Genomic DNA, 25352 nt, shown 5'->3' with positions numbered 1-25352 from the left:
GGGAAATGTTTCAGAAAGGACCCTCACTAGTTTTCCTGAGATTAAAAGTAAAAGAGGAGAGAGATACTTTCAGTCTTGCAAGATTCTGTTAATGCAACCTTGCAATAAATACAGAGCTAGCACTCCTGGGTGTGCTTCTTATCTGGACTACCTCACAGGGTTAGCACAAAGTGATGTGGTCTAGGAATCACTGGGGTTTAGTAACAGTGCTACAAGTTGTTTGTGATGTGGATACCAAAATGTTTGTTTGTTTTCAAATGGCCAAAATCTTGCAAGAGTTTGATGTTCCTTTTTTAGTATCCTAATATAAATTAGGCAAGATGATTTGATGATCTCAAGGGATTGTAGCAATAGATGCCACTGGTGGCTGAACATCTGCCATGCTGCCCTTACTACCCTTACTACCACGTTGCTGACTTATGGCTGTTATGGTGGACCTCAGCAAATTTCTGTAATAATCAGACTATTTTAGGCTCACAGGCTGTAAGAATAATTGGTTGGCTTTAGTGGAGACATAGATGAGATACAGTGCAAGCTTCCGTTATAGTGTCTATCCTTAAATCTAAAAATGCAGATGCTTTCTAACTCTGAAGAACAGATCTGGCACAAAGATTACATCTTCAGCAGGTTACACAGGTTACAACAGATTTGATCCAAGAAAAATAAGCTTTAAAAGATCAGAACAATCCTTAAAAGATCAGAACAATTCTTGCAAAGGAAGAACTCATAGACACAAATAATTGCTGTATCCTACGCTACAATTTTCAACTATGTTTAGAAAGTCTATGTATTTATGCTGAGTAGAATTCAGTTGCTTTTTTTCTGTTAGATGTGCAAGATGTTTTATAATTATATATATATTATATTATATTATAATTTATAATATAATGCTATCTATAGCATTATTTTTTAGCACTGCAGCATTATCATTTTTGTTGTTGTTGTTGTTGTAACTTTGTTATTACTATTTCCATTTGCTGTTATAATTTGGGTAAGAAAAGTTCCTCTGAATATTCTCAGAGAAGCAATATGTTACTACAGATCTTATAATTTTGCTTTGTCACTTTTAATGAGTTTTGAAGCAGGGTTGAGCTAGTGTGTCTTAGCTCAAACTAATTGCTGGCCAAGGAGTGATGTCCATGGCTCTAAAGATACTTGAAGGGCAAAACATCCAGGTATTGATGTACTGTACATTTGATAATACAATTTTATATGCTCAGAACTTGGTTAAGACCAGCTAATAATGGTGGCAACAATAACTTTTCTGTCCTGTTTGAAATAGTAGCCTGATTGATTTTTTGACCTAGCAAAGAGAATGCAAACCCACCAATCATGGATGCCATTCATATAGCAGAGAAAACTGCATATTTTTGCTGCTGCTGCTGCTGCTGCTGCTGCTGCTGCTGCTGCTGCTGCTGCTGCTGAATTGCAAAGAGAAGAAAGCAAACCATAATACTTCACTGGTAAATGGAACATGGTTCATCGGGCTTCTTTTTTTAAAACTCAGATTCAAGGGAAAAAGGACCAGATTCTTCTCATGCTGCAGTTTGGCCCACTTAATTTATGACTGCATTGGAATGCACTGGGGAAAGATTCTCTCTAATCTCTCTGTATTGTCTTAATTATTTATAGGACTGGTATTTACATTTAAAATACTGCCATGACTATTCGTCCAGGCACTTTCTGATCATGCTTAGAATGGGAAAGAGTCTAAATACTTGTTTCTGCATTCAGTAGTATGTCTGATTATTTAATTAATACAGCTATTAAGTTGTATGATAGCTCATTCTAGTAATAGACTCCTTATTCTTTCCTTTGTGCTAGTTCCTAGTGTAAAAACAGAATTCTGTTTTTCAGAAAGAACATATTTAGCTTGCACTGCTTATCAAAGAAAAACTGTTTGTTCTGAGGAGCAAAAAAGCATGAAGAAAGGAACTGAATATTTTAATTCTTCCAATATAAGCTGCCTTGATAGTCCAGGTGACATAGAACATATAAAAACAATAGACCAGATAGAAAATAATAATAAACAAAACAAAAAATTATATTACTGTACCAGGGAGGAAATAACAAGAACTGAGGGATTTAAAAAAACAGTGTCAGTGCAGGATTTTAATATAAATTATTAGTTGCTATAACAACAAGCAGCTTGATGAGGGAATAGAGAATGAATAGTACCCTCCAGGACCACAGAGATTTATTTTTATTTGTTTGTTTATTTATTTAAACAATTTATAGAGCTGCCCATCTCACCAGCAAGTGACTCTGGGTAGTGTACAACAAGGCTAAAACAATTAATAAATACTGTACATTAAAAGATATAAAACCAACTAAAACAAACAAAAAATAGCAGATGAAGGGATGTTAAAAATAATGGAGTCACCTCACTAGCCCATCCATCCCCAGGGGTCCCCAGGCCTGTTGGCATAACCAGGTTTTGAGGGACTGACGGAAGCTCAACAGTGACGAGGCCAACCTCACCTCAGGGGGGAGAAGATTCCACAGCGTGCACACCACAGCAGAAAAGGCCCACTGCCTAGGACCTGCCAGATGTAGCTCCCTGGATGGCAGAACCCGTAACATGTCCTTTCTGCTGGGTCTGTTAGGATGGGCAGATAAAATCAGGGAGAGGCAGTCCCTCAAATAATCTGGACCCATGCCATGAAGGGCTTTAAAGGTCAATACCAGCACCTTGAATTGGACCTGGAAACAAACTGGTAGCCAATGCAGCTCATGAAGCAGAGGTGTAATGTGTGTTCTACCAGAAACACACATAACTACTCATGCCACTGCATTTTGCACCAGAAGTTTCTAGATACTGTTCAAGGGCAGCCCCATGTAGAGCACATTGTGGTAAGTAGTCTAACCAGGAGGTGACCAGGGCATGAATGACATTGAGTAAATCCCCCTGTTCCAGGAACAGGGAACAACTGGCACACAATATGAAGGTGTGCAAAAGCCCTCCTAGCCACGACTGTCACCTGCTCATTGAGCAGGAGTCATGAGTCCAGGAGACCCCCAGATTGTAGGTCTGTTTGGGGCAGTGCGATCCCATCCAGTACCAAAGATGGTAAAGTCCCAGAACCAGAGGGGTTCAAAACCCAAAGTCACTCAGTCTTGCCAGGGTTCAGCTGAAGCCTGTTGTTCTCCATCTAGACCCTCACAGACTCCAGATAGGGTGGCCACAGCATCGCTTAATTCGCCGGGTGTAGAGATATACAATTGAGTATCATCAACGTACTAATGATACCTCACCCTATGGCAACAGATGAGCTCAGCCAGTGGTCTTATTTGTTATTTGTTATTTATTTGATTTGATTTATTTTGATATTTGTTAAAGCTACAGATAAAAATTAAATATTCCCAAGGACCATATTCTTGGACAATATTAACTAAGTATCTGCAAATCTAGTCCAATTCAATTTGAATGTTCAGAAGAATTCTGAAAATTGATCTGACATCCAAATCAGCCTTGATTCAGTTTGAACCAGTCAGGAATATTAAAATGCACACATGGGTGGAAAAGTCTGAACTAATTTGATGTTCAAAATGAATCCAGTTGGTACCATGTGTTGAATATTCACACAGGGCAGCATTAACTATTTTCACTTCAGTTAAGTAAAAACAAAGGACTTCCAGTGGGGAATAATAGCGACTTGACTGATTCCTCTGCTTGGGAATCAGCACCACAGCTGTGGGGGCTAGGGCAGGATCCCTGCAGCCCGAAAATTTCTCCAGATGTAAAGGAGAATCCATGAAATCAACCCAGATGCTCTCCAGACAGCTGTTTCTTGCGAGGAGACCCCAAAGCAGAAGACTTTGTGATCAACTTGCAGTGAGTGGCTGAGAAACGGGGCTTTTCCATCCTGTTCGAGGCTGGAATTAAGGACACTAAAACCGACCTCCCCATTTCTAAAACACATTTTAAATTGTCTGTTATTCTTTCAGATGAAGAGAGGCTTTTTTTTTTTTTTTTGGCAATAGATATCTTCTTGCTGCTTTTCATATTTTCAACACCTACTTAAAAAAAACAACTGATTTGGACTTTGGAATTTATATATTGAGCAAAGAGTTGAAGGGCTGAATTATTGGGTGTTTTTATGAAACAAGTGATTTTTTTTTTTTTTGGACTTTAAAAAGTTAATTTTTTTGAATCTGTATTTGTGAAATTGGAGCTTGAGATCGCTGGTTAAAGATTTCTGTGGGAAAGCTGCTTTTTTTTTTACTTTGCTGCGATGCTGACTGGAGGAGCTTTGTAAACAAAAGTACTCTGAGACCTTGCTTTTTACCATTTTTTTTCCTGTGTGCAAGACTTGTTATGGCTGCAGTTCAGCAAGGGAAATTTAAAGAGACACTTACATTTACTGGAAGATCCCACTACTAGAATTCTACAAGTGATAGAAACTAAATTTGAAGACTCTGGAAAAAAATTAGATTTGATAGTGATATTGATTTGCAAACAAAATTGGATATTTAAAATAAGAATATTGATAATGTTGTATGGTGTAAGAAGTAAGGTAATCTTCAGAACAGGAAATTGGAATAAGAGATCTGGATTTAGATGGAGGGCTGGATGATTTAGTTTATGTTGAGCCTGGAGATAATGAGTTGTTTATAAAACCCAAATTTACAACAAAAACTTTTTTTGACAATATCCAGACCATAAAGCAGAACAGTATTTTGGAGATTTTTCTCTTTTTGGATGCACAGGAAGGACTTATTAAACCTTTGAAGATATCTTTGATAGTTAAAAAGGACAAGAAATTACTACTAGAGATTTCACTTGAAGAAAAGATTAAATGTCAAGCTCCCTGAAAAGAAGAAAAAGGAATTTAAAGTGGACTTATGGGCCCAAGGTTAAAATGTACAAGTTATGATTTTGGATTGGTAATACTGGAATTTATTTTTGGACTGGGATTTTATGATAATGTGTAAGGTTTTGTAGCCCAGAATCTATACTTTCCAATGAGACTCTAGACCGAGGTTTTTCCAAAGAAAATACAGCTTTTATTTTGGCCAAGAGAAAAGCAGGGTGGACCACTCTCTGTCTGACTGGCAGAGGGAAGACAGAGAACAGCTACACCCTAAAACAGTTTACAACAGCTTTTATACCTTTTTGTCATCAGGAAGCATCTAGGAGGAGTGTGCCCGCCTTCTAAGGTTGGCATAACATTAGCTTAAGCAGCATAAAGTAATAGTCAAGTCTCTAGTCCTCACTTGTTCCAGGGGTTCCTTGTGTAAGGCATTGCTATCTAGCTTGCTCAAATCATGCAAAGTATGTGGTTGCATAGTGTGGTTAGAAGCAAGAGCAGGTGCAAAAGTTCATGCACGCTCAGGAAATGTGTCTAGGAGCTGGGAGGAGAAAAGGGGAAGACTGCAGACGTTTCCCCTTTTCAGGACCTCTGATATGAACTAGCAAGACATTTGGCTTTTAGCTTAAGCACATCTTCCCATTTCTTTTTGCAACTCTGCAAACTGTTAAAATGTCCCTTTATAATCAGCATAACTTTTATATGCTTAGCACCTTATAACTTTTATAAAATCCCTACTTGCAAAAGCATTCTTAGTTTCTTTAATAGCATCTAGACTGACCCTTAGCCACACAGTCACTAGGTCAGCAAAAGCTTGAGGTACAGAAGCAAAGAAGCAACAGGCCATTAACGCTCCCTACAATGTTTATGAATTTTACTGTTATAGAAAATAGACTTGGGTGTTTAATAATGATAGATTAACTGATACTTCAAATGTTGATAAGGACCTTGGGATACCGTGTCTGTATACATTTCTTTAACTTTGTTTCTATTTAGAAATTACTCTTGGGATTTTTGCTTGTAACTGAAAGAAATGAAATTTTGACTTTGAGATTTGATATTTAGAATTGTTTTTGCTATAGAAGTATTGTGTTTTAGTGATATTACTAGAGTAAGAAGTTAATGTATTATCTTACTTATAACTGTACTGAAGAAATTGGAAGTTGTTCTTTCCCTGTTTTCTGTTTCCTTTTCCTCCCCCCCTTTTTTCTTTTCTTCTTCACATTTCTTTATCTCTTTTTCTACTTTTCTTTTGATGTCTTTGTATATTTTATTCTTATTTGAAACCTAATAAAATTCTTATTAAAAAAAGTTAAGTAAAAACAAAGATATAAAACAGACTAGCTATGTGCAAAATGTTTCTAATTTAAACCATTTCAGATTGAAAACCCTATTTTTTCAAGTTCAGAAGAGCTGCTTTGCATCTGAAATTGGAAAATGCAGTTAATCTTTCTGTGAATTTAATATTTTAATTTCATCAGTGGGGTTTTTTTTTTCAAGAGTCATTGACTACCTTTGCACATCAGATGTCCAGTGATAAATTATCTAAGAACTTCCACTTTTGAGTTATTAATTTAGCAGCTAGAAGTAAAAATATAAGGTTCCTTTTTTTTTTTTTAATTTAGAGTTACCTCCCTCAAAAATATGTAATAATCCCAGTACTGGAACACATTTTGGTTTTTGTTCAGTTATTATTCTGACTTCTTCAAATAGTTTCTTCCAGAAAGCACAACCTATTCACAAGTTCAATCCACATGAAAAAAATGTTTCTTTCTGATTATACCTTTCCAATGTTTTGATGAATAATTATGAGATACTTGCACTATTTTTAATTGGAATTAAATGGCAATAATGTACTATATTCCATTAAATCTCTTCTATGGAAGCTGATAGAAAACCACCTGATTTCCATTTTGTCTGCCACTTCATCTCTTTATTCATTGTGATAAATCTGTGCCTCAAGCTTCTTTTATACCTACTAGCCTAGATGTAAGTTGGAACAATGTTGGTCATGACAGATGGCAACCTATTTGAAACTCAGACTCTTCTTTGTTATGTAGTGCCTTTTCTTGTAAAAGTCTTTCACTCTTTAGCAACTGAGATCGGTGCTGCATGTCATTTTTAGCAAGCCTGAAACACAGCTTTTGTGAACATATTGTTTATATTATCTATTTTTACAAAATCTTTTGGAAGGAAAAAAAAATAGTTGGCTTGTGGATCTGTGTACCTCTTAATATGTTTTCCAGCTGCATCCACTGCCTTTTTGGATAAATGTATAAATGGAATAATATGTCCCAAATGTACTGCTTGATAATAATATTTTAGAAATGGAACTCTCCATCTTCCCTGTTTCTTGGTTCTGTCTATGATTTTTCTATTGACTCTTAATTTTGCAGTATTGAAGCAAATTTTTTTCAATTTCCTTTGCCATAGAATTAATATTTTATCCAGAACTTCTATAGGAAGAGTTTGAAATAAATAATAATAATAATTTTGAAAAAGCCACATTTTAATTTCTGCAACTCAACCCAATTTATTTAAATATTTCTTATTCCAGGTTTCATTTTTTTTTTTTTTAGTTTTCTCCTACACTGGAGTAAAGTTACTATTAAAGAATTTATAAATGTTTTATAAATTCCTAGATATTTGAAGGATTAGTATTTCACTGGTATATTTAAAATATTAGCTATATCTGTATGGTACGAAAGACTATTAATCGTGACTCTTGAAAATGTACTGTTAATCAGTGCATAAGGATGGCATATTATGGAAGAATACATCATTATTAAAAGATGGCAATATTTAGATGGTTCATGTAATTTCTGGAATGAACAATTGCCCAGGCACTTTAAAAAGCTGTCAATATTCTTGGAAAGCAACCTGAGTGTGCTGGTCTTAATCTTTTAGCCTCTCAGTTTTTTTATTTACAACTTTTATTTATGACTTTAATCTATGCATGTATTTATCCACAATAGCTCAGATGAAGTCTTGTATTTGTTTTGGGCTTAAGCAAATAGAGTTACAAGTACATTGTTACAAAGCTCTTTTCTTTTTAAATGTCTGGCTCTTGACAGATGAAGCAGGACATAAAAACATATTTTTTAAAAAAAGCCATTGAAGTATATTATGAAAATAGAAATTAAGTTAGTATATTAACAAATGTTTAACATTTTGAATTAAAATATTTTTAGTCATGTCCCATTATGAAATCTATTTTTATCTCTGCTATAGATTTTCTAATGAAAATTAGTCTCAGAAGAAAAGTAAAAAACTGAAAAAGAAGGAAAGCAATAAATAAATAAATAAATAACAATAACAGAAACTTTGAGGCAAATCAAGTTTAGTGTTTGAAGCACACTTAGTAAAAACAGATATGTGCAAGACTTTGAAGGGATCCTTTGTTTCTTTTTTTTCATAATTTTGATTAAAGATTTTAAGTAAAAGTGAATACAAACTAAACTCAGAAAAAGAAATAGAAAAATAGAATAAAAAGTGCAAAAGAAAAAGAAAGTAAGATAAAGAAAAAGAAAAATATATAAAGACGTGACTTCCAGTCTTCATCACAACAAGTAAAAATTTGATAACTCTTCACCCCCTATAAGGTTACAAATAAATATCTCTTCTTCCTATAACCCATTCCTTATCTATATGCAAATCCATAAATCATCAACTTTTCAAGCCTGGTATCAGCAAAAAGTTTATAAAGGGTTACCAAAGCTTTATAAAAACATGTCTTATTTTGATCAAACAAACCAACTTAATATTCCTTCCTTTTACTTCTAAGAATCTTGATCTTTAATTCATTCAGATGTTCTCGTAGGATTTGGTCTTTCTTCGATTTTTCCTTTTCTCATTGCAGAGGCTTCTTCAAGGCTTTAGCAAACCTGTATTGTAAATCCAGTAAAAAGTCATTATCAAGGTCATTGTCTTGGTTTGTCATTTGTATTTCTTTGATTTTCAAAACTTTAATCAGCTTTTTTTGTATATTCAGTAAAAAAATCTTTATCAGGGTCATTCTTTTGGCTTGTCATTTGTAATTCCACTTGAACTGCCTTCTCTATCCTGTGACCAACACTTTTTTCATTATCAAGTATTTCTGGTTCTGGTATTTCTACATCAGATTTAACATCTTTTGGATATAGTCTATCCGTAGAAGCAGACATCGTTGATGACATTTCTGATATTGTAGCTACTAATGTCTGGCTCCATTCTTTGAAAATCTCCTGAAGTATGTTATAGCATTAATGTTATAGCATTTTGTGTCATTTTGTAAATCCCCACACTAACCAAAAACCAAAGGCAAGTTTCCTTTTTTTTTTTTCCTTTTCCTTTTCCGCCTGGAATCTTTAGTCCCCTCTAGTGTCCAGTTTCTGAAGTCATAAAGTCTCAAGTTTCTATTATGACTTAAGATAAACAAAACAATCTGGTTCCCACAAAATGCTGTTTATTTTATTTAATTGTTTTCAAAAACTTATAGTAAAAGTCTCAATGTTCCAAAGTTGTCTGGACCCTTAATTTGCTTATATCTTAGATCAAAATCTTATTTAGCTTTTTGCTGTTTATTTCCAATGCTTTAAATTCTTAAACATAGTTAATTTTTCTTTTGTTTTGTAAACTCACCAGGTGACTTTTCAGACTTGTCTTTCTGAAGATCTTTAATAGCCTTAAAATAGTAAATAAGCAATTTCCAAAAGTGATTAGAAAGTTAGGTTAGCGAATTCAGTGTCGTTTAAAAGGCTTCGCCACAGTTGTGAGCATGATAGTTGATCCCTGCATCTCCCAATGCTCAGATATAGGGAGATCCTGCAGTCCCTTCACAAGGAGTAGCCATCTACAGCACATGTGGGTGATCTCCTGTCCTCTCCTTATCTGGAGAGGTTCTGGAAACTGGTCTACTTGCCAGTTCTTCAGTCTTTGCCATGGTCATCGTCTCTGCTCTTTCGGAGATGCATTTAGTTTGTCATGCCTCCACCAGAAGTTGAAGGAATCCTTTGTTTCAATTAAATATTGAATAAAACAAATTTGCAAAACATTCCCCACATTTCTAAGCATTGGAAATATTGTGATGTTTCGTCTTGACTGACTAAAAGTAGTTCATGCCCATGTGCAGTACAGGCACAGAAGCCATTATAAAAATCCAGAGGACCCAGCTAGATACATCTGGCCTTAGAAGGTGTCATTCCCCAGGTCAATGAACCTTAAATGCAGCTCCCTGCAACAGAAAGCTGTTGGTTAAACATCAGATACCCAGGAAGGAAAGTCCCTCAACTGATTATTGGCCTGGCAGCAATAAGGCATCTGCTTTACACCCAAACAAACTGCTGTTCATGTAGTAGAGGAACAAAGAATGGATGTAGAGTCACCCATTGCGGGGAGATGAATGGCATACAAATTTAATAATAAATTAAATAAATAAATAAAATGTAGTTCTAGAAAAAGCTTTTCTCAGCTGCTTCTCTTACATTTTCTGCTGTTGCTTTTACTTTGAATACAGTAATAATTCAGATAAACCTCATTTAGTGACCATTTGCAGTTATGACAATGGTGAAAAAGTAACTTTGGGATCAATTCTCATATTTACAACCTTTGCAGGTCTGTAAAGGAAAGGAAAGCTGAAGTAAGATCATAAGCATTGTCACGGTTTCACTTAGCAACTGCTTCACTTAACAACCTAGTTACCAGTCTCAATTGTGGTTGCTAAATGAGGACTACCTGTACTTTCAAACTGGTTTATTTTTCTATCAAAATATATATGCATCCACGAGTGACAAATATTGGATAGGTGTGTCAGTCCTTTATAATACATCCTGGAGTAAGCTCTCTTCAGATATAGGCTTCAAACATATCCATGCAGTTTTTCAAACACACTATCACTTCCCTGTTCTCTTTCAAAACTCCATAGTCTCAGCCATTGGCTCAGTTTGCAGTTGGCAGTTTCTTTCAACATACCTGACATATGAGTGATCTACCTGTCAATCCTAACCCTAACCATTGTACTCCTGGAGGAAAGACAGGGTATAAATCTAACAAATAAATAACCCATAATTCCCATATAAGGAATATAGTGCTTTTAAGAGCCCAAAACACTTGAATTGTGATTCTTCTAATAGTGGTAGGAAGTACCAAGATTGAGACACATCAGGTTGCTTAAGCCAACCTACTGAGTTTATGGCAGAAGTAAGATGTATGACCTTCCTGAATTGAAGTTCAGTCTGGGCCAAATTTGTATGTGCCTTTAAACATGCAATGTAATGTTTTTGTCCAAGAGGCAAAATATTGGGTGGGGCGTGGGGGACCAGGACTGAGACTGAGACTGCTAATGGAGGAAAGGTGATATGAACACACTCAGATTGCAGTTCCAATGGAAATCAAAACTTCAAAATTGTAGTTTGTGTTCATATGAAAGTGAATGAATTTAACTCAGCAACTAGCAAGATAAGTCTTTAGTATTTTAAAAAATAAAAATGAGAGCCAGTTTAGTGTTGTGGTTAAGGCACCAAGCTAGAAACCAGGAGACCATGAGTTATAGTCCTGCGTTAGGCCCAAAGCCAGCTGGGTGACCTCATTCTTTCTCAACTCTAGGAAGAAAGCAAGGACAAACCATTCCTGAAAATCTTGCCAAGAAAACTGCAGGGACTAGTCCAAGTAGTTGCCAGGAACAAGACAGACTTGAAGACACACACACAAAGTAAAAATGCCTTTATGCTGAGCTCAGCTTTGGGTCAATGGCATTATATATCCATGCCATTTTTCTTTTCATGATATGGAAGTGGTTTGCCATTCCCTTTTCCCAGAACATTTGTTTGTTGTTTCTCAGCCTAGCCTATAGCCCTGAGATTTCCTAAATTGGCCAAGTTCAGCTGCTAAAAGCTTAAATTGTCCAGGGATCCATCATATTTGTCCAGTAAAGGCCTAGACTGTGAAATAATATTGTTGGTACTGCAGGAATGGCAGGAGATGCAACCCCAACTGATTGCAGTACTTGGCCAAATTGCTACACCACTGAAATAATGGCATTCACCAATTAATTGATTGCACATATTACTGAAATAAGGCATTAGCAACCTGTTTAGTAGTCAGTAATATGTGAAAATTACACAGTACAAGGAAGCATGATAAACTCAGATAACCTCATTTTGATTCTGATGGGACAGAGACAAACTCTGGTAGGCTTTCAAGATTTTGCTATTATACAAGTAGCATTGTATATTACTTGTATATTATACAAGTAGCATTCCTTGAATCCCTGTGGTTCCTGTTTCTTGACCTGGCCTACCTCGAAGGGCTGACAAAAGCATCATGGCATCATACTGGAAACTCCACTCATATGTGCATGTGAGGTCACAAAAGGGGAGGGGCTTGCAACACTATCTTTCCCTTCTTTTGGGAATCAAGTCTCTCTTCATTTTATCCCACAGTAACACCTCTAGGTGTTAGCTGGGCTGACAGAAAATGACTGATCCAATTTGTTTTAATTAAGTTAGATAATGTATTATGCTTTTCTCTTTGTTTGCCACCCAGAGTTCCATTGGTTAGATGTGCAGCCATATACATTTGTTAAATTTGTTAAATAAATTAATAAAGAAGCAAGCAAGCAAGCTCCATGATCAAGTGGGGACTTAAATCTGGAGCTCCCTAATCCAAGCATACCTCATGACGCACTGGCTCACACGTACTTTATCACTGACTATGACTATGTCTTTTTTAGTCCTAAGAAGATACTTTCCCCTCTTGTCTTGTATAGCATAGACTATACAGTATCTTATAAAATGATCCTTGTATGACACATGTAAGACGCATTTAAATATTAATGGATCATTTTGTAGATTAATGGATCATTTCTGTAGATTTTAAGCAGTTGATTAAAACACAGGTAATTCTTTAATACTTTTCAGACAAGTCATGTTCTTATCACTTGAAGTTATTATTTTATTAATTTAGCAACCTTGGGGATATTAATGCACTCTTAACATCTTAGTGTTAGCGATTTTTTACCCACATTTTTAACAACTGATTTACACAGCTCCAAGGTCAGCATTTCCCACCTTTGTACCATTGTATTATATGATTTACAGTATATCTTTTTATACCACTTTTCCAAATGAGAAAAGCACCAAAAGAATAAAAAGTCAGCAGAGCCAAGGGGTGGTAGGAGCTGAACATACCAGGATTCAACTTGTTGTCATATTGGGGAAATGAGCAGATATGAAAATCTACACACTAGAAACATTTGAAATTTTTCTTAACCCCACAGCAGAGACCATCAACTACTAATGTTAATGACTTCCCTATGAAAACCCTTTGTATTTGTATTTCTTTGGGGCAATGAGCTGGTCAACACTACTTTTGCTGATCAATACTCATTCCCTCTCCAGCTTTCTGATTTTCCAATTTCATTTGATAGCAGTGAATGCAGCAGTGGATTATTTTTATCATAAGTAAGAGACCCTTTTCTCTTAACAGATTGGCATCCTTGCCCACCCACCCCCCAAAAAAAGAATTTTGGATGACAATTTTCAAAATCCCTTGCCACTAGCCATTCTAGCAGTGGCTAGTGTGACTCACTATCCAAAATACATCAGTAGTACCAGCGTACCTATTTCTGGTTTAGCTAAACATTAATAAAATACAATTACTATTGTTTCCTCTCCTCTTACAGAAAACATAGTAAGGAAACTTACGGTAATGTTACTTCTCAAAGAAGTAACTTAAAGATAATAGGTACAAAAGTTAGCCACAAGCATTATTTGCATCCAAAAAATATTTTAGCATTGAACTATCCAGATTCCCAAGTATAAGGATGCAATAAATTCTTTATCATGTTCATGTTTCTTTCTGATTTGATGGTCAAATCTATGAAGTCAGCTTCATGCTGAGTTTTCTTACAAAAGAATTTAATTTAGCCTCTGTGTATCAAATGTAAAACATTGTACGAACATAGCAAGTTTTGCCTGCAACACCTTGAGAACAGGATAATAATATCATGAGAATGCATTTTCAAGCACAAGCTCTACATGAAAGATTATGTCCAATACTTTACATAATTTACTTTATGCTGGTCTTTGGCCATAATAAAGATTTGATTTGATACATAATTTACTCATACTTCACATACTCACATACTATATTGTACAATGCTAACTTTTATCATAGCCTTGGTTTTGTATCCTAAAAACACAAGGATCTCTGAACTAGAGAAACATCATTAGCATTCTTCCCTAAGCAATATCTACCATCCATCATTATGAATGTCTCACCATGTTTTGTTTACCCACTACACAGGTTTTCAAAACAAATATATGACCTGTTAAACAGTATTTTATCCGTGTAAGTGAAAGCAGCTCAATAATGCTTTTTCCAGTATGCAGTTTAGTTTGTGTGTGTGTGTGTGATTTGGTTTTGCATGGGGATTTTAAATAACAGCTAGTTAATACACACACAAGGATATTCTCCTGCTCAAGTCACATAGGAATTAATGGGCATTCTGCAATAGCATGGAAATTCTATCCTGTGTGAAAGACCTGGAAAAGCTTAATGCCCCAAGAGTTGTACCTTGATTCCCTTCTCATGCAGGTGAGTACTTTTTAAAACAAAGATAAATTGTGCATTTATCCACAGCTTCTAATATGTCCTAATTCATTTTTTTTCAATATTTTTCTGATGCTATCCTCAAAAAAAGAATTGTTCTAGTGCACACTAGCTGCCTGGGTGTAATTTCTCCAGTACAGGTAGTCCTTGTTTAGCAACCACAATGGGTACTGGCAACTTGGTCATTAAGCAAGGTGGTCATTAAATGAAACCATGATGATCATTGGAAGAGACGGGTGTATGTGGTGTGGCTTGCCTACATCTCTTCACCTAACATTCAGCCAGAACAGGAATAATAGTCCCGCTAGTACTAAAGAAAGATTCAGTCTTGTCAGTCTACTCAGTGTGGAATGGAAGTCTGCCCTGTTTAAACAGCAAACTATCTTGGACTGGACCTGCTAAAAAGAGATCAGTGTTTGTAGGAAATAGTTGCTAAGAAAGAAAAATTAGGTGGGAAATAATCATTCATTTGGCTGTGCTAGTTTTTAATGGGTAGTGTCCATGTGTGTGTATAGTGATTGAAGGTGTAATCTCACATCTATCTTCTGAACAAGAAATATGCACAGTACATCTGCTGATTATGAAGCTTACACCCATGTCCCAGCTTGAGCCTCTGCCTCCATTCAAATTCCTCCTATTACAGAAAATCCATGTTGGCCCCAATGATTGCTTATGCCACATCATGCCAGCTCTTCCTACTTCAATTTCCTTTTCCCTTTTCCCTCTTTACTTTTTACTCAGTTCATTTGTGAGATAGAAATTTTCCATGGAATGTTGTTGGATCATTCTCTGTTAACCTCAGAAGGTAAGCAAAGTTGAAAATTAGCATGATTAGTGTGCAGTGAAAAGGTTTTGATTATATCAAATATCAAAACCCAATTGAAATTATATTACATAGTTCAGGGATTTTGCTTCAAGTAGATTTTTAGAGTTAGTGATGCAGATCCCAGCCACAGAGAACATGTCTTGTGTCCCGCTTTCCTAGGCATGCAGGTGCTGGAATGGAATGGCATTCCCTTGACAGGCAAGACCTACGAAGAGGTCCAGAGCATCATCAGTCTACAGAGTGGGGAAGCTGAAATATGTGTAAGACTGTGAGTTTTTCTTCATCTTCCTGTTTCCATTATTTTTTGGCTTTTCATGGCTTTTTTATTCACAGTTGTTAAGTTGGAACCTTTGCAAACTGCACTTTGTAATATTTTATATGAAAAGAAAATGAAAGTAATTATAAGTATTAAAGGAATATTTCTTTGTTCCTTATAGTAAACTGATACAAAAAGGAGATGTCTCAGTGGAATTAATGAATCTGGGCTACAACCTTTGCATTTCACTTGAGGCACAAGTGTCAAAACAATATTAATTTCAGAGATCATATTGACTTATTTTGAATTACAAAAAGAATGAAACTCCATTTTTAAATGAAAAAAATATTTAGCAAAATTTAAACTAAATGGATTCATAATGTATCCTTTATTGCAAGAATAGTATTATCTTGCATTACACTTAGATCGAAGGAGTTCTGGATTCAGATTTCAGTGAACTCATAAACTCTTCAACAAACTCTGGTGACCCAGGTAGAAATCTACTATTGACAAGAAAAAGTACAGGACTATGGTTCAAAGATACGTAATTTTAAAGCACTCTGTGATTCAAAGTACTGGGGAAAAAAGGTTAACATAAACATACAAATTGTTACTCATCTAGACATTGTGTAAAGTGTATGTATTTGAGTGTAACCTACCTTTCTTCTGTTCATAAATTCACCTTAAGTGTCGTTCTTCTCATATCACAAAGCATCACAAAGATAGGAGCTGCTTTCTCCCATCTCATTTATCTACCCTAATATTGCCATCAGGGTGTCTGGACAGGGCTCCTTTTTTCTTAGGTTTGTTGTTTCTTCTTTCAGGAATATAAGCATGCTGTCAGATGGCGAGAGTTCACAACATCTGGAATTGCTTGAGCCAGGAAAGACTGGTAAATGAAAGTATCCAGCTTTTCAATAACATGGAAACTGAGGTGGAAAGGATACATCTATACTTAGCATATAACTTGTAGTTTATGAATTTGCAGCAGATGGGACTGAAGAACCTGATGATATGCATTTTTTTTCCTTAGAGAACTACAAAATGTTTCATGTGGAAGTAATTCAGTGTAGGAAAGTTCCATCTCCCCCCCCCCCGCAACTCCCAAACGGGTGGATCTAGGCATTCTGGGTTGGGTCCAGTTTTTCCAGGGATAGTTTATCTGGAACCAAAAATGTGAAATTCCAAATTTGATCCACATCTGAACACCATAAAATACTTCCAGTTGCATTTTATTATGGACAAAACCAGTTTAAATCACACAGCCAAATTTAAGTTCCAATATTTCAGTTTAGTATTAAAAAAATCTGAATTAATTTAAATAAGGATAGGCAACATACTGCTATGCTGTTATCATTATATCAGGAGAAATCAGCAAAAAACATAACTGAGCTAGACCTCTATTGCTGACTGATGGCTAGAGAATGCAGCACTAGGGTCCTAATGAAACATTAATGTTTAAAAGATTAATTCTAAACTATTACAAGTTTATAATGGATTGAATCCAAAAAGCCCAATAGTTTTGTATTTAAAAAAAAAAAAAAACACCTCATTCCACAAGGAAAACTCTACCTGCTCTACTTTGGATGTAGGAAAGTAAATTTTTCTACAATAAAAGATTTTTATTGTAATTATTAAACTTATTAATTTAATTAATTATTAAATTAAATGTGTTTCTCTCATTAATTTGTCAGTCACTGCAGTAACTTTGCATTTACTGACTAAAATTCTGGACAGCAAGAACAAATATAATTTTTACCAAGTAAAAAAATCTTTTTGAAAATTGCAAGTTTTACAATTTGGTTGATTTAATATTCTGGATTTTTTTCTGGCTGCTTTCCAGTTTGTTGTAATAACTGAACAAATTATTAGTAAGTAAACAGGATCATGTTGTAATATTACAAAAATGACTGTGAATTCTTGTGCTTGCAGTGGATAAAACAAAATCCCCAGGAGTTGATCCTAAGCAGCTGGCTGCAGAACTGCAAAAGGTTTCTCTGCAACAGACTCCCCTGATTGCCTCTTCAGCAATGGAGAAGGGGTCCCATGCACATTCTGGGACAACATCAGCCACCTCCAGTTCTGTTCCTAGCCCTGGGCAACCTGGTTCTCCTTCAATTAGCAAGAAACGACACAGTAACAAGGTATGAAGGTACATTTACCGGGGGAGGAATAGGTAGTGGGGTGAGATTCTTTTATTCTTTCCTTTACAAGAGAATATATGTAGCTCAGGGTTGAACTGTGGAGTCCTTGGGGTTCTCTGAGCTTGGTTGTTTTCTTGCAAACGTTTCATTACCTGGCCAGGTAACATCTTCAGTGCTAGAATGGAATGGGGTTTGTTCTCTGTTTATATACAGTGGCTTGCCCTGCCAGGGTTGGGGAGGGGGCGTTGTTTATTTTTATTTTTTTCTTCTCCTGGTATTTCCTTGGTTAAGGTATTGTTGGTGTTAATCTCTGCTTATCTGGGTGATGATTGCTAGTGAGGAGGTACTCTGGTCTTTTGTTTCCTTTTTATTGCCTCTTTTGAATAGTATGTAGATGTTGTTTAACTCTATGTGCCTATTGATGGCTGCCTTGTCTGAATACCAAGTTTCCAGGAATTCCCTCACATTTTTGGATTTAGCTTGGTCTAAGATGCTGACAGTTTCCCAGTTGAAACTATGGTTAAGTCTATCCACGTGTTCTGAGATTAAGGAGTTTTCATCTTGTCTTCTGACTGGCACTGGTGTTCATGGATGCGCTCTGCTAGCCTTCTGCCTGTCTGTCCTACATAGTGGTTATTACAGTCCTTTCGTTGTATGTTGTAGATGACTCCTGCTTTTTCTTCTTGGGATACTGGGTCTTTTGGTTTACTTAAGATGTTTTGGAGGGCTTTAGTTGGTTTGTGTGCTACAGAGATGCCATCTGGTTATAATAGTCTCTTGGTTGTTTCTGGGACGTTTCTGATGTACACTCCATTCTAGCACAGAAGATGTTACCTAGCCGGGTAACGAAACATTTGCAGGAAAACAACCAAGCTCAGAGAACCCCAAGGACTCCACATTTTTTCCATTATCAATCAGGTTGGTAGTGTTACCCCGTTCATCTCAGAGGAACTCTCGTGACACATGTGTGCAGCAAAGAAGTTTACTCAAGCGTAACGTAAGTACAGACAAAGCCAGGATTGGCTTGGCACATCTTACAATTTTTTTTATAGCTTCCCCGTTCCCGCGCTTTTCCCCGTTGCTTAGTTACAGATTACCCGCAGTAATCCCCCCTCGCCCAAATGGTAGATTCAGCCTGGTGCTTTGTCTTTCTGATTGCTGTCTATGGGTTGTGCTGTTGTTGTCTTTGTTGGTTTCCCTGGTTGCGCGCAAAGCCAGGAGTTCTCAATCGCTCGTTGATTGCTTCGCTTCAGAGTCTCTGCACGTTCCTTTGTCTCCAGCGCTCGAGGGAAGCCAGCTTTGATGCAAAGTACCCGCTTGCGGTTTGAGTTAAGCGCCGCCACCTGCCAGTAATCAGTTCGCGGTTTCACTTCCCCTTTTTCTCTGCTAGCACCTGGGCGGTGAAATTGGCTAGGCAAAGCCAAGCTGTGCTTTCGCCCTGCTGTGCCATGCCGGCTGAATCTGACAGGTAGCACCCACCTGAGTTTGGCTAGTCCTTGGATGCAGAACCATCTGGGAAGTTCTGGGAAGCTAGGATGGACATTTGAAAAAAAGCAATGGCAAACCACGTTCATGCTGTTGCTGAGAAAATTTACCAACCTGGGTGCAACTTGACTTCAAAATTGATGCATTAGGTTTGTACAAAGCAAACCCAGGATCTGAAGATCTGGGAACTAAAGGCATAATGAAACATCCATAATTTGACTTTGCAAAACATTTGAAAAGGGCATTGCAACATGCATTAGCATAAATAAAGTACCTTCCTGACTCATTGTGGCTACTTTGAAGACTTTCTCTCACTGTATGTGCATGCACAGGCCACACTTCTATGTGATAGTCACTGAAGCAGCTGTTTATCCACACATGAAAACTTCCAGGAAAAGCCTTCGAAGCATTGGGACATTATAATAAGACATTATTGCTGATGCACACTAGATAATTGAAAAATCCAAAGAATACCAAAAAAAAGTCACTATGTGCTTTATCGATTATAGAAAGGCCTTTGATTATGTGATCATATCAGGCTGTGGAATGTGCTCAGAAAAATGGGAATCCCAGAACATCTCATTGTCCTCATGAGAAACTTATATACAAGTCAGGAAGCCACAGTAGGGATAGAACATGGTAAAACAAACTGGCTGCAAGTTGGCAAAGGAGTGCAGCAAGGCTCTATACTCTTCCCTTATTTATTCAACCTATATGTTGAATATATATTAAGGGAAGCTGGATTGGAAGAAGATGAGCCTGATTTTTAAATTGGAGGAAGATACATCAATAACTTGTATAATGCCAATGACACAACTAACAGCCAAAAATACAAAGGATCTGCAAACCCTAGTAATAAAAGTCAAAGAACACGGTAAAATTAAATCTAAAGACAACAAAACTAATGACAAAAGGTAGAACAACCAGCCTTAGAATTGGCAATGAAAATATCAGCGTGGTGGATAACTTCTGGCTTTTAGGAACAACCATCAACAGTAAAGGAATAAGCAGTCAAGGAATATACCACAGATTAGCAGTTGGTAGAGCAGCCATGAAGGCCTTGGAAAAGATATTCAAATGCCATAATGTGTCTATACCTAAAAAGATAAGAATCATGCAAGCCATGGTATGGTTCAAATACCTTCACTCAAATGGGATCCTTTATTAATTATACATCTCTTGATGTTATACAAATAGTTTTTGCAATTACTTTTTCAAGCACCTAGATACAATTTTAATATAATTCTTAGAATGGAATCAGGACAAAAAAATGGAGGTGATGGCATCGTTATTAATACTCACATGGTGTCTTAAATGCCATTTTTTCCTATTACAACTGATTCCATTAGTCTTGGCAAAGCAATTTCAATATTTACAGTAATAAGTCAGATTGAGGAATGTACTCACTGTGGCTTACCATTTCAACAGTTGAACATTCCTCTTGGAATATACTCAAACTAGGAGAATTATTAGAGGGAAAAAAAAGATATTGAATATCAGAATGAGATTAGCCATATCCCAGCCCATATTAGAGCTCATATGGCATATCCCAGGTGCTAGTTTCTCTTGCCTAGAAAAGAGCCATTGTAAGGGTTAAGAGTCAATATAGGAGAGTTGCCAAAGCCCCTCTGTTTAAAACAACTTGTCCTTGCAGTCCAAGTGCTGTTCAGGCTATCCAACACATGCTGCTAGTCTGCCACTATTACCAGGGCAGTCAACAAAGCCTCATTCTCCTTTGCTGAGAGTATTTGATATAAAGTTGTATAAAATACTGGTGAATGACTGTAATAAGAGTTTTGATCTGATTTACTATCCACACATTTAAAAATGCTGGGAAAAGCCTTTGAAGCATTGGGACAACTGCTTTAATGCTTCAAGGAGAGGTACTTTGCTTATGGTATTTTGCAAAGCATCCCTTTCAAATGCTTTGCCCAACCCTATTATGCCTTCTTCCTCATGAAATCCTGATGTGCTGAGGTTTATTTCTTGTCATACTTCAAATAAACCTATTATACCTGCAGCTGGATACTATTTCAGTCTCACTAAATCCATGTCTTGGACTTCTTTCAGAATGAAACTGTGACATTACTTAATTTTGAATTTTTAATACTTTGTCATGTTACCACAGTAAAAATCTTAGCACTGCAGAGATAATATCAGTCATCTCACATGAGCACTGTGCTTTTAATTCAAAATGTACAGAAATAACTTGAACAAAAGAAAAGAAATCACAGAAAGCGTTATAGGAGGAAAGCCATGTTAGTCTGTGGTGTAAGATTTGCCCCTTTCGACAAGAGAAACTCCCGTGACACGTGTGGTTCACAAAAGAGGTTTACTCATGCGTAACGTAACAGTTACAAACAAAGCCAGGACTGGCTTGGCACGTTTACATTGCTCATTTATACTTCTCCCCTTCCCGCATTTTTCGCCCTGCGATCGCGTTACCGCTGCGGATTATTAGCCGCCCAATAATCCCCCTTAAGTGTCCAGAATGGCAGGTTCAGCCCGGGTCCCATTGTCCTTGATTGGTAGTCCCCTCTGGCGTGGGTTGGTTCCCTTGGGTTCCTCCAGTTACGTGCAAAACCCGAGGCTTCTGGATTGCGCGGTGATCTCGCTTCTCTGCCCGCGGCCCCACTCATTGTTAGCTCGCGCCGCTTATCAGTGTAAAGTCAAAGCTTCCGCTGCGGTTTTCCTGTTTGGCTAGGCGCAGGTGGCCCATTAATCAGCCGCGCTTTCAGTTCCTCTTTTCCTCAGCTAGCAGCCGGTAGCGGAGTTAGCGCTGCGCAGCGGCAAACTTTCCTCGAAGCACCGTGCCGGCTGAACCTGACATACCACTCCCCTGAAAATAGACCCCCCCCTTTTTTATTTTGGCTTCCCGGGGTATCTATTGTAAAAGTCCCGCACTAGGTTCGGTGCTTTTACATGGGCTTTGCTTACCCATTCACTGTGGGACTTGGGGAAATGTTTCCACTTCACCAGCAGCTGGACCTGTCCCTTGTGCCTCCTGGCGTCCAGTATCTGTTTAACCTCGAAGTGCTGCTCCCCGCCGACCATGATGGGTGCCGGTGCCACCTCTGCCTTGTGCCAGGCGTTCCCCAGCTGGTACAGCTTCAATAAGCTGCAGTGGAACACCAGGTGGATCTTCCCGAGGCTTTTGGGGAGTGTTAGCCTGACAGTTACCGGATTCTTGATCTCCGTGATGGAGAACGGCCCCACAAACCTCAGGCTGAGCTTCTTCGAAGCCTGGTGCGTCTTTAGGTTTTTAGTCGATAAATATACCTGGTCCCCCACCTTCCACTGCCACTCGGGGAGCCTCTTGTGGTCCGCATGTTTTTTATATTCGGCTTTGGCCCCTTGCAGCGCCGTGTGCGCCGCCTGCCTTGTGGCGTCTATTTGGGCGAACCAGGAGTCCAGAGAGTCTATTTGGGATGCCAGCTGAGGCAATTCCGGCATGGGAACGAAGTCTCACCCGGTGGCCACTTTGAACGGGGAGAAGCTGGTGCTTTTGTGGACGGCGTTGTTGTAGGCTACTTCCGCGAACGGCAGTAGCTCCGCCCAATCGTCCTGCTGGTGCCTCACGTAGCACCACAGGTACTGCTCGAGCCCCCCGTTCAGGCGTTCCATGGCTCCGTCCATCTGTGGGTGCGCCGCGGAAGAAAGGGCTTGCTGCGTTCATACCTGCTTCAGGAACTCCCTCCAGAACTGCGCGATGAAATTGCCGCCCCGATCGCTGATGATCCGTCAGGGGCGCGCCATGCAGCCAGTAGATGTGCTGCACGAACAGCCTCGCCAACCTTTCTACCGTGGGGATTTGCCGGCATGCTACAAAGTGCGCTTGTTTGGAGAACAAGTTCGTGATCACCCAAATGGCGGTCTTCCCCTTGCTCTCCAGTAGCTCCACTATGAAATCCATGGCGATCTCTTGCCATGGGCCATCAGGGTCCGCCACCGACTGGAGTAGCCCCCTGGGCTTGCCTTTGCCCCCTTTCGCTGTTGCGCACACTGGGCAACCCCCCAAGTACGCTTCCACGTCCTTCCGGAGCATTGGCCACCGGAACTGCCACCGAATCAAATGGAACATTTTCACGAAGCCGTAATGCCCTGCGCTCCGGCTGTCGTGGGCTCTTTCCATGACCCCCCGCCGGCACTCTTCAGGCATGTACAGCTTTCCCTCATGCCACCATAAATCCCCTTGGCTGGTTAGCACGTCCCAGTTCTGCTTGAGCCAAGTGTCCCGCTCCGCCGCTTCCACAAACCCCTGCTTTACCTCATGCGCTGCGTCCCGCAGCTCTCTCTTGGCCTGGCTCCGGGTGACAGGCTTTGCAGCCAGCCTACTGCCATGGATGATGGAGTCCACGATTTCCTCTCACAGGCTGGTAGGCTGGGCATGCGAGATAGCCCATCTGCCAGGAAATTCCTCTTCCCAGGGATGTGTTTTAGGGTGAAATTGAATCTCCCAAAGTATTGGGACCAATGCACCTGTTTGGGGGATAGCCTCCGCGGGGTTTACAGGGCCTCAAGGTTCTTGTGGTCCGTCCACACCTCGAATGGCTCGGCTGCCCCCTCCAATAAGCCTCCACATGGCTAGGGCCCACTTGCCTCTTTCTCCCACACCATCCACCTTCTCTCCGTCTTGGTGAATTTGCGGGAGGCGTAGACGCACGGGTGGAGGGGCCCCTCCGGACTGGGCTGTAGCAGGACTGCCCCCGTTGCTATGTCCGACGCATCTACTTGGATGATGAATTGCCGATCCGGGTCGGGGTGGCGCAGGATCGGCTCCGCCGTGAACCGCCGCTTTAAGTCCTCAAACACCCCCTGGCATTCCGCGGTCCATGTGACCGCCATGCTGGGTTTGGGAGACTTCCTGCTGCCCTTGGTTTTTAGCAAGTCTGTTAGGGGGAGAGCGACTTGGGCAAAGTTCGGGATGAATTGTCTGTAGAAGTTCGCAAATCCCAAGAAGCTTTGGAGTTGCCTCTGGGTCCGCGGCGCTTCCCAGCCCAGGACATCCTTCACTTTCGCCAGGTCCATCTCAATCCCCCGGCTGGATATATGGTAGCCAACGTAGTCCAGCCGCTCCCGGTGAAACTCGCATTTTGAGAGTTTCACGTATAGCTGCGCCTTCAACAGTCTCTGGAGCACTGTGCGCACCAGTTTCACGTGCTGAGTCAGGGTCTCGGTGTAGATTAGGATGTCGTCCAGGTAGACCAGGATGCCCCGGTAGAGTAGGTCGTGCGGCACCTCATTTATTAGCTGCATAAACACCCCAGGGCCCCTTTTAATCTGAACGGCATCACGGAAAATTGGTAGCTTCTGAGCGGGGTACTTCCATTCATCTCCTGCATGGATCCTAACCCTGAAATATGCTTCGCACAAGTCCAGTTTTGTGAACACCCTCCCCTTGGATAGGTGCGATAGCAGGTCCTTCATCAAGGGGAGGGGGTAGTTGTACTCGTTGTTGACTGCATTCACACCCCGGTAGTCCACGCACATCCAGAGCGAGCCGTCCTTCTTCTCCCAGAATAGTACCGGGGCCGCTAGCGGTGACTTCGCGGGTTGGATGAATCCCCACGCAAGGTTTTTGTCTATAAACTCCCGAAGAGCGCCCATCTCCTTCATTGATAGGGAGTACATTTTCGGCTTGGGCAGTTTTGCCCCTGGCTCTAGTTCAATGGCGCAGTCACTGGGTCGGTGTGGTGGGAGCTGGTCGGATTTCTCTTCCCTGAATGCCGCCGCCAGGCTCCGGTATTGCCTCGGGATGCCGCTGGTCCTCGTGGTTCCTCCTGGTCCTGACCCATGCTCCACCACAGTCCCACTGGCCACCATCACCTGCATACGCCTCAGTATCGCCGCGGGCCCTCGGGCTTCCGGAGCCGCCATTACTGCTGCCGCCGCCCGGGTTCCAACCTCGGTCTGCTCCTGCCTCGCCTCCCCGTGCCTCGGATCCTCCGCCTGCCCGTCTGCAGCCGCGCCTCCGATCATTGCCGCTTGCCGGCTCTGCCTGCCCTCACGTTTCATCAGCTCCTCGTCCCCGAACCGCACGGCCTCCGCCGTCCAGTCGACATGCGGGTTCCGCCGCCACAGCCATGGCAAGCCGAGCACCACTGCATAGTCAGCGATCAGGACCACCACGAACCTCAGTTCTTCTCGGTGACTCCCGATCGTCATTTGGACCAGCTCGGTGTAGTACTAAGCCGGCCCCCCCCGCTAGCGAGCCATCTAGCTGGCTGAATGTGATGGGCTCT

At 39.7% G+C, this 25352-nt stretch overlaps 1 protein-coding gene across 1 annotated transcript in view; it reads left to right on the top strand.

The window, feature by feature from the left end:
* PCLO (piccolo presynaptic cytomatrix protein) overlaps positions 1–25352 on the top strand; it is a 252717-nt gene that overhangs the window by 159177 nt on the left and 68188 nt on the right. The window contains exons 11-13 of the mRNA XM_088134818.1: positions 15385–15493; positions 16306–16373; positions 17414–17625. Of these exons, the coding sequence (XP_087990944.1) occupies positions 15385–15493; positions 16306–16373; positions 17414–17625 (389 nt within the window). The remainder of the gene's footprint in view (positions 1–15384; positions 15494–16305; positions 16374–17413; positions 17626–25352) is intronic.

The sequence above is a fragment of the Python bivittatus genome, unplaced genomic scaffold (genome assembly GCF_059951505.1).
Source record: "Python bivittatus isolate LINGU-HERP-01145 unplaced genomic scaffold, Pbiv_v1 ctg000120_np1212, whole genome shotgun sequence".
In the NCBI taxonomy this organism is placed as follows: domain Eukaryota; kingdom Metazoa; phylum Chordata; class Lepidosauria; order Squamata; family Pythonidae; genus Python; species Python bivittatus.
Note: the sequence above shows the minus strand (reverse complement) of the source record. Positions and strands in the feature narration are given on the sequence as shown.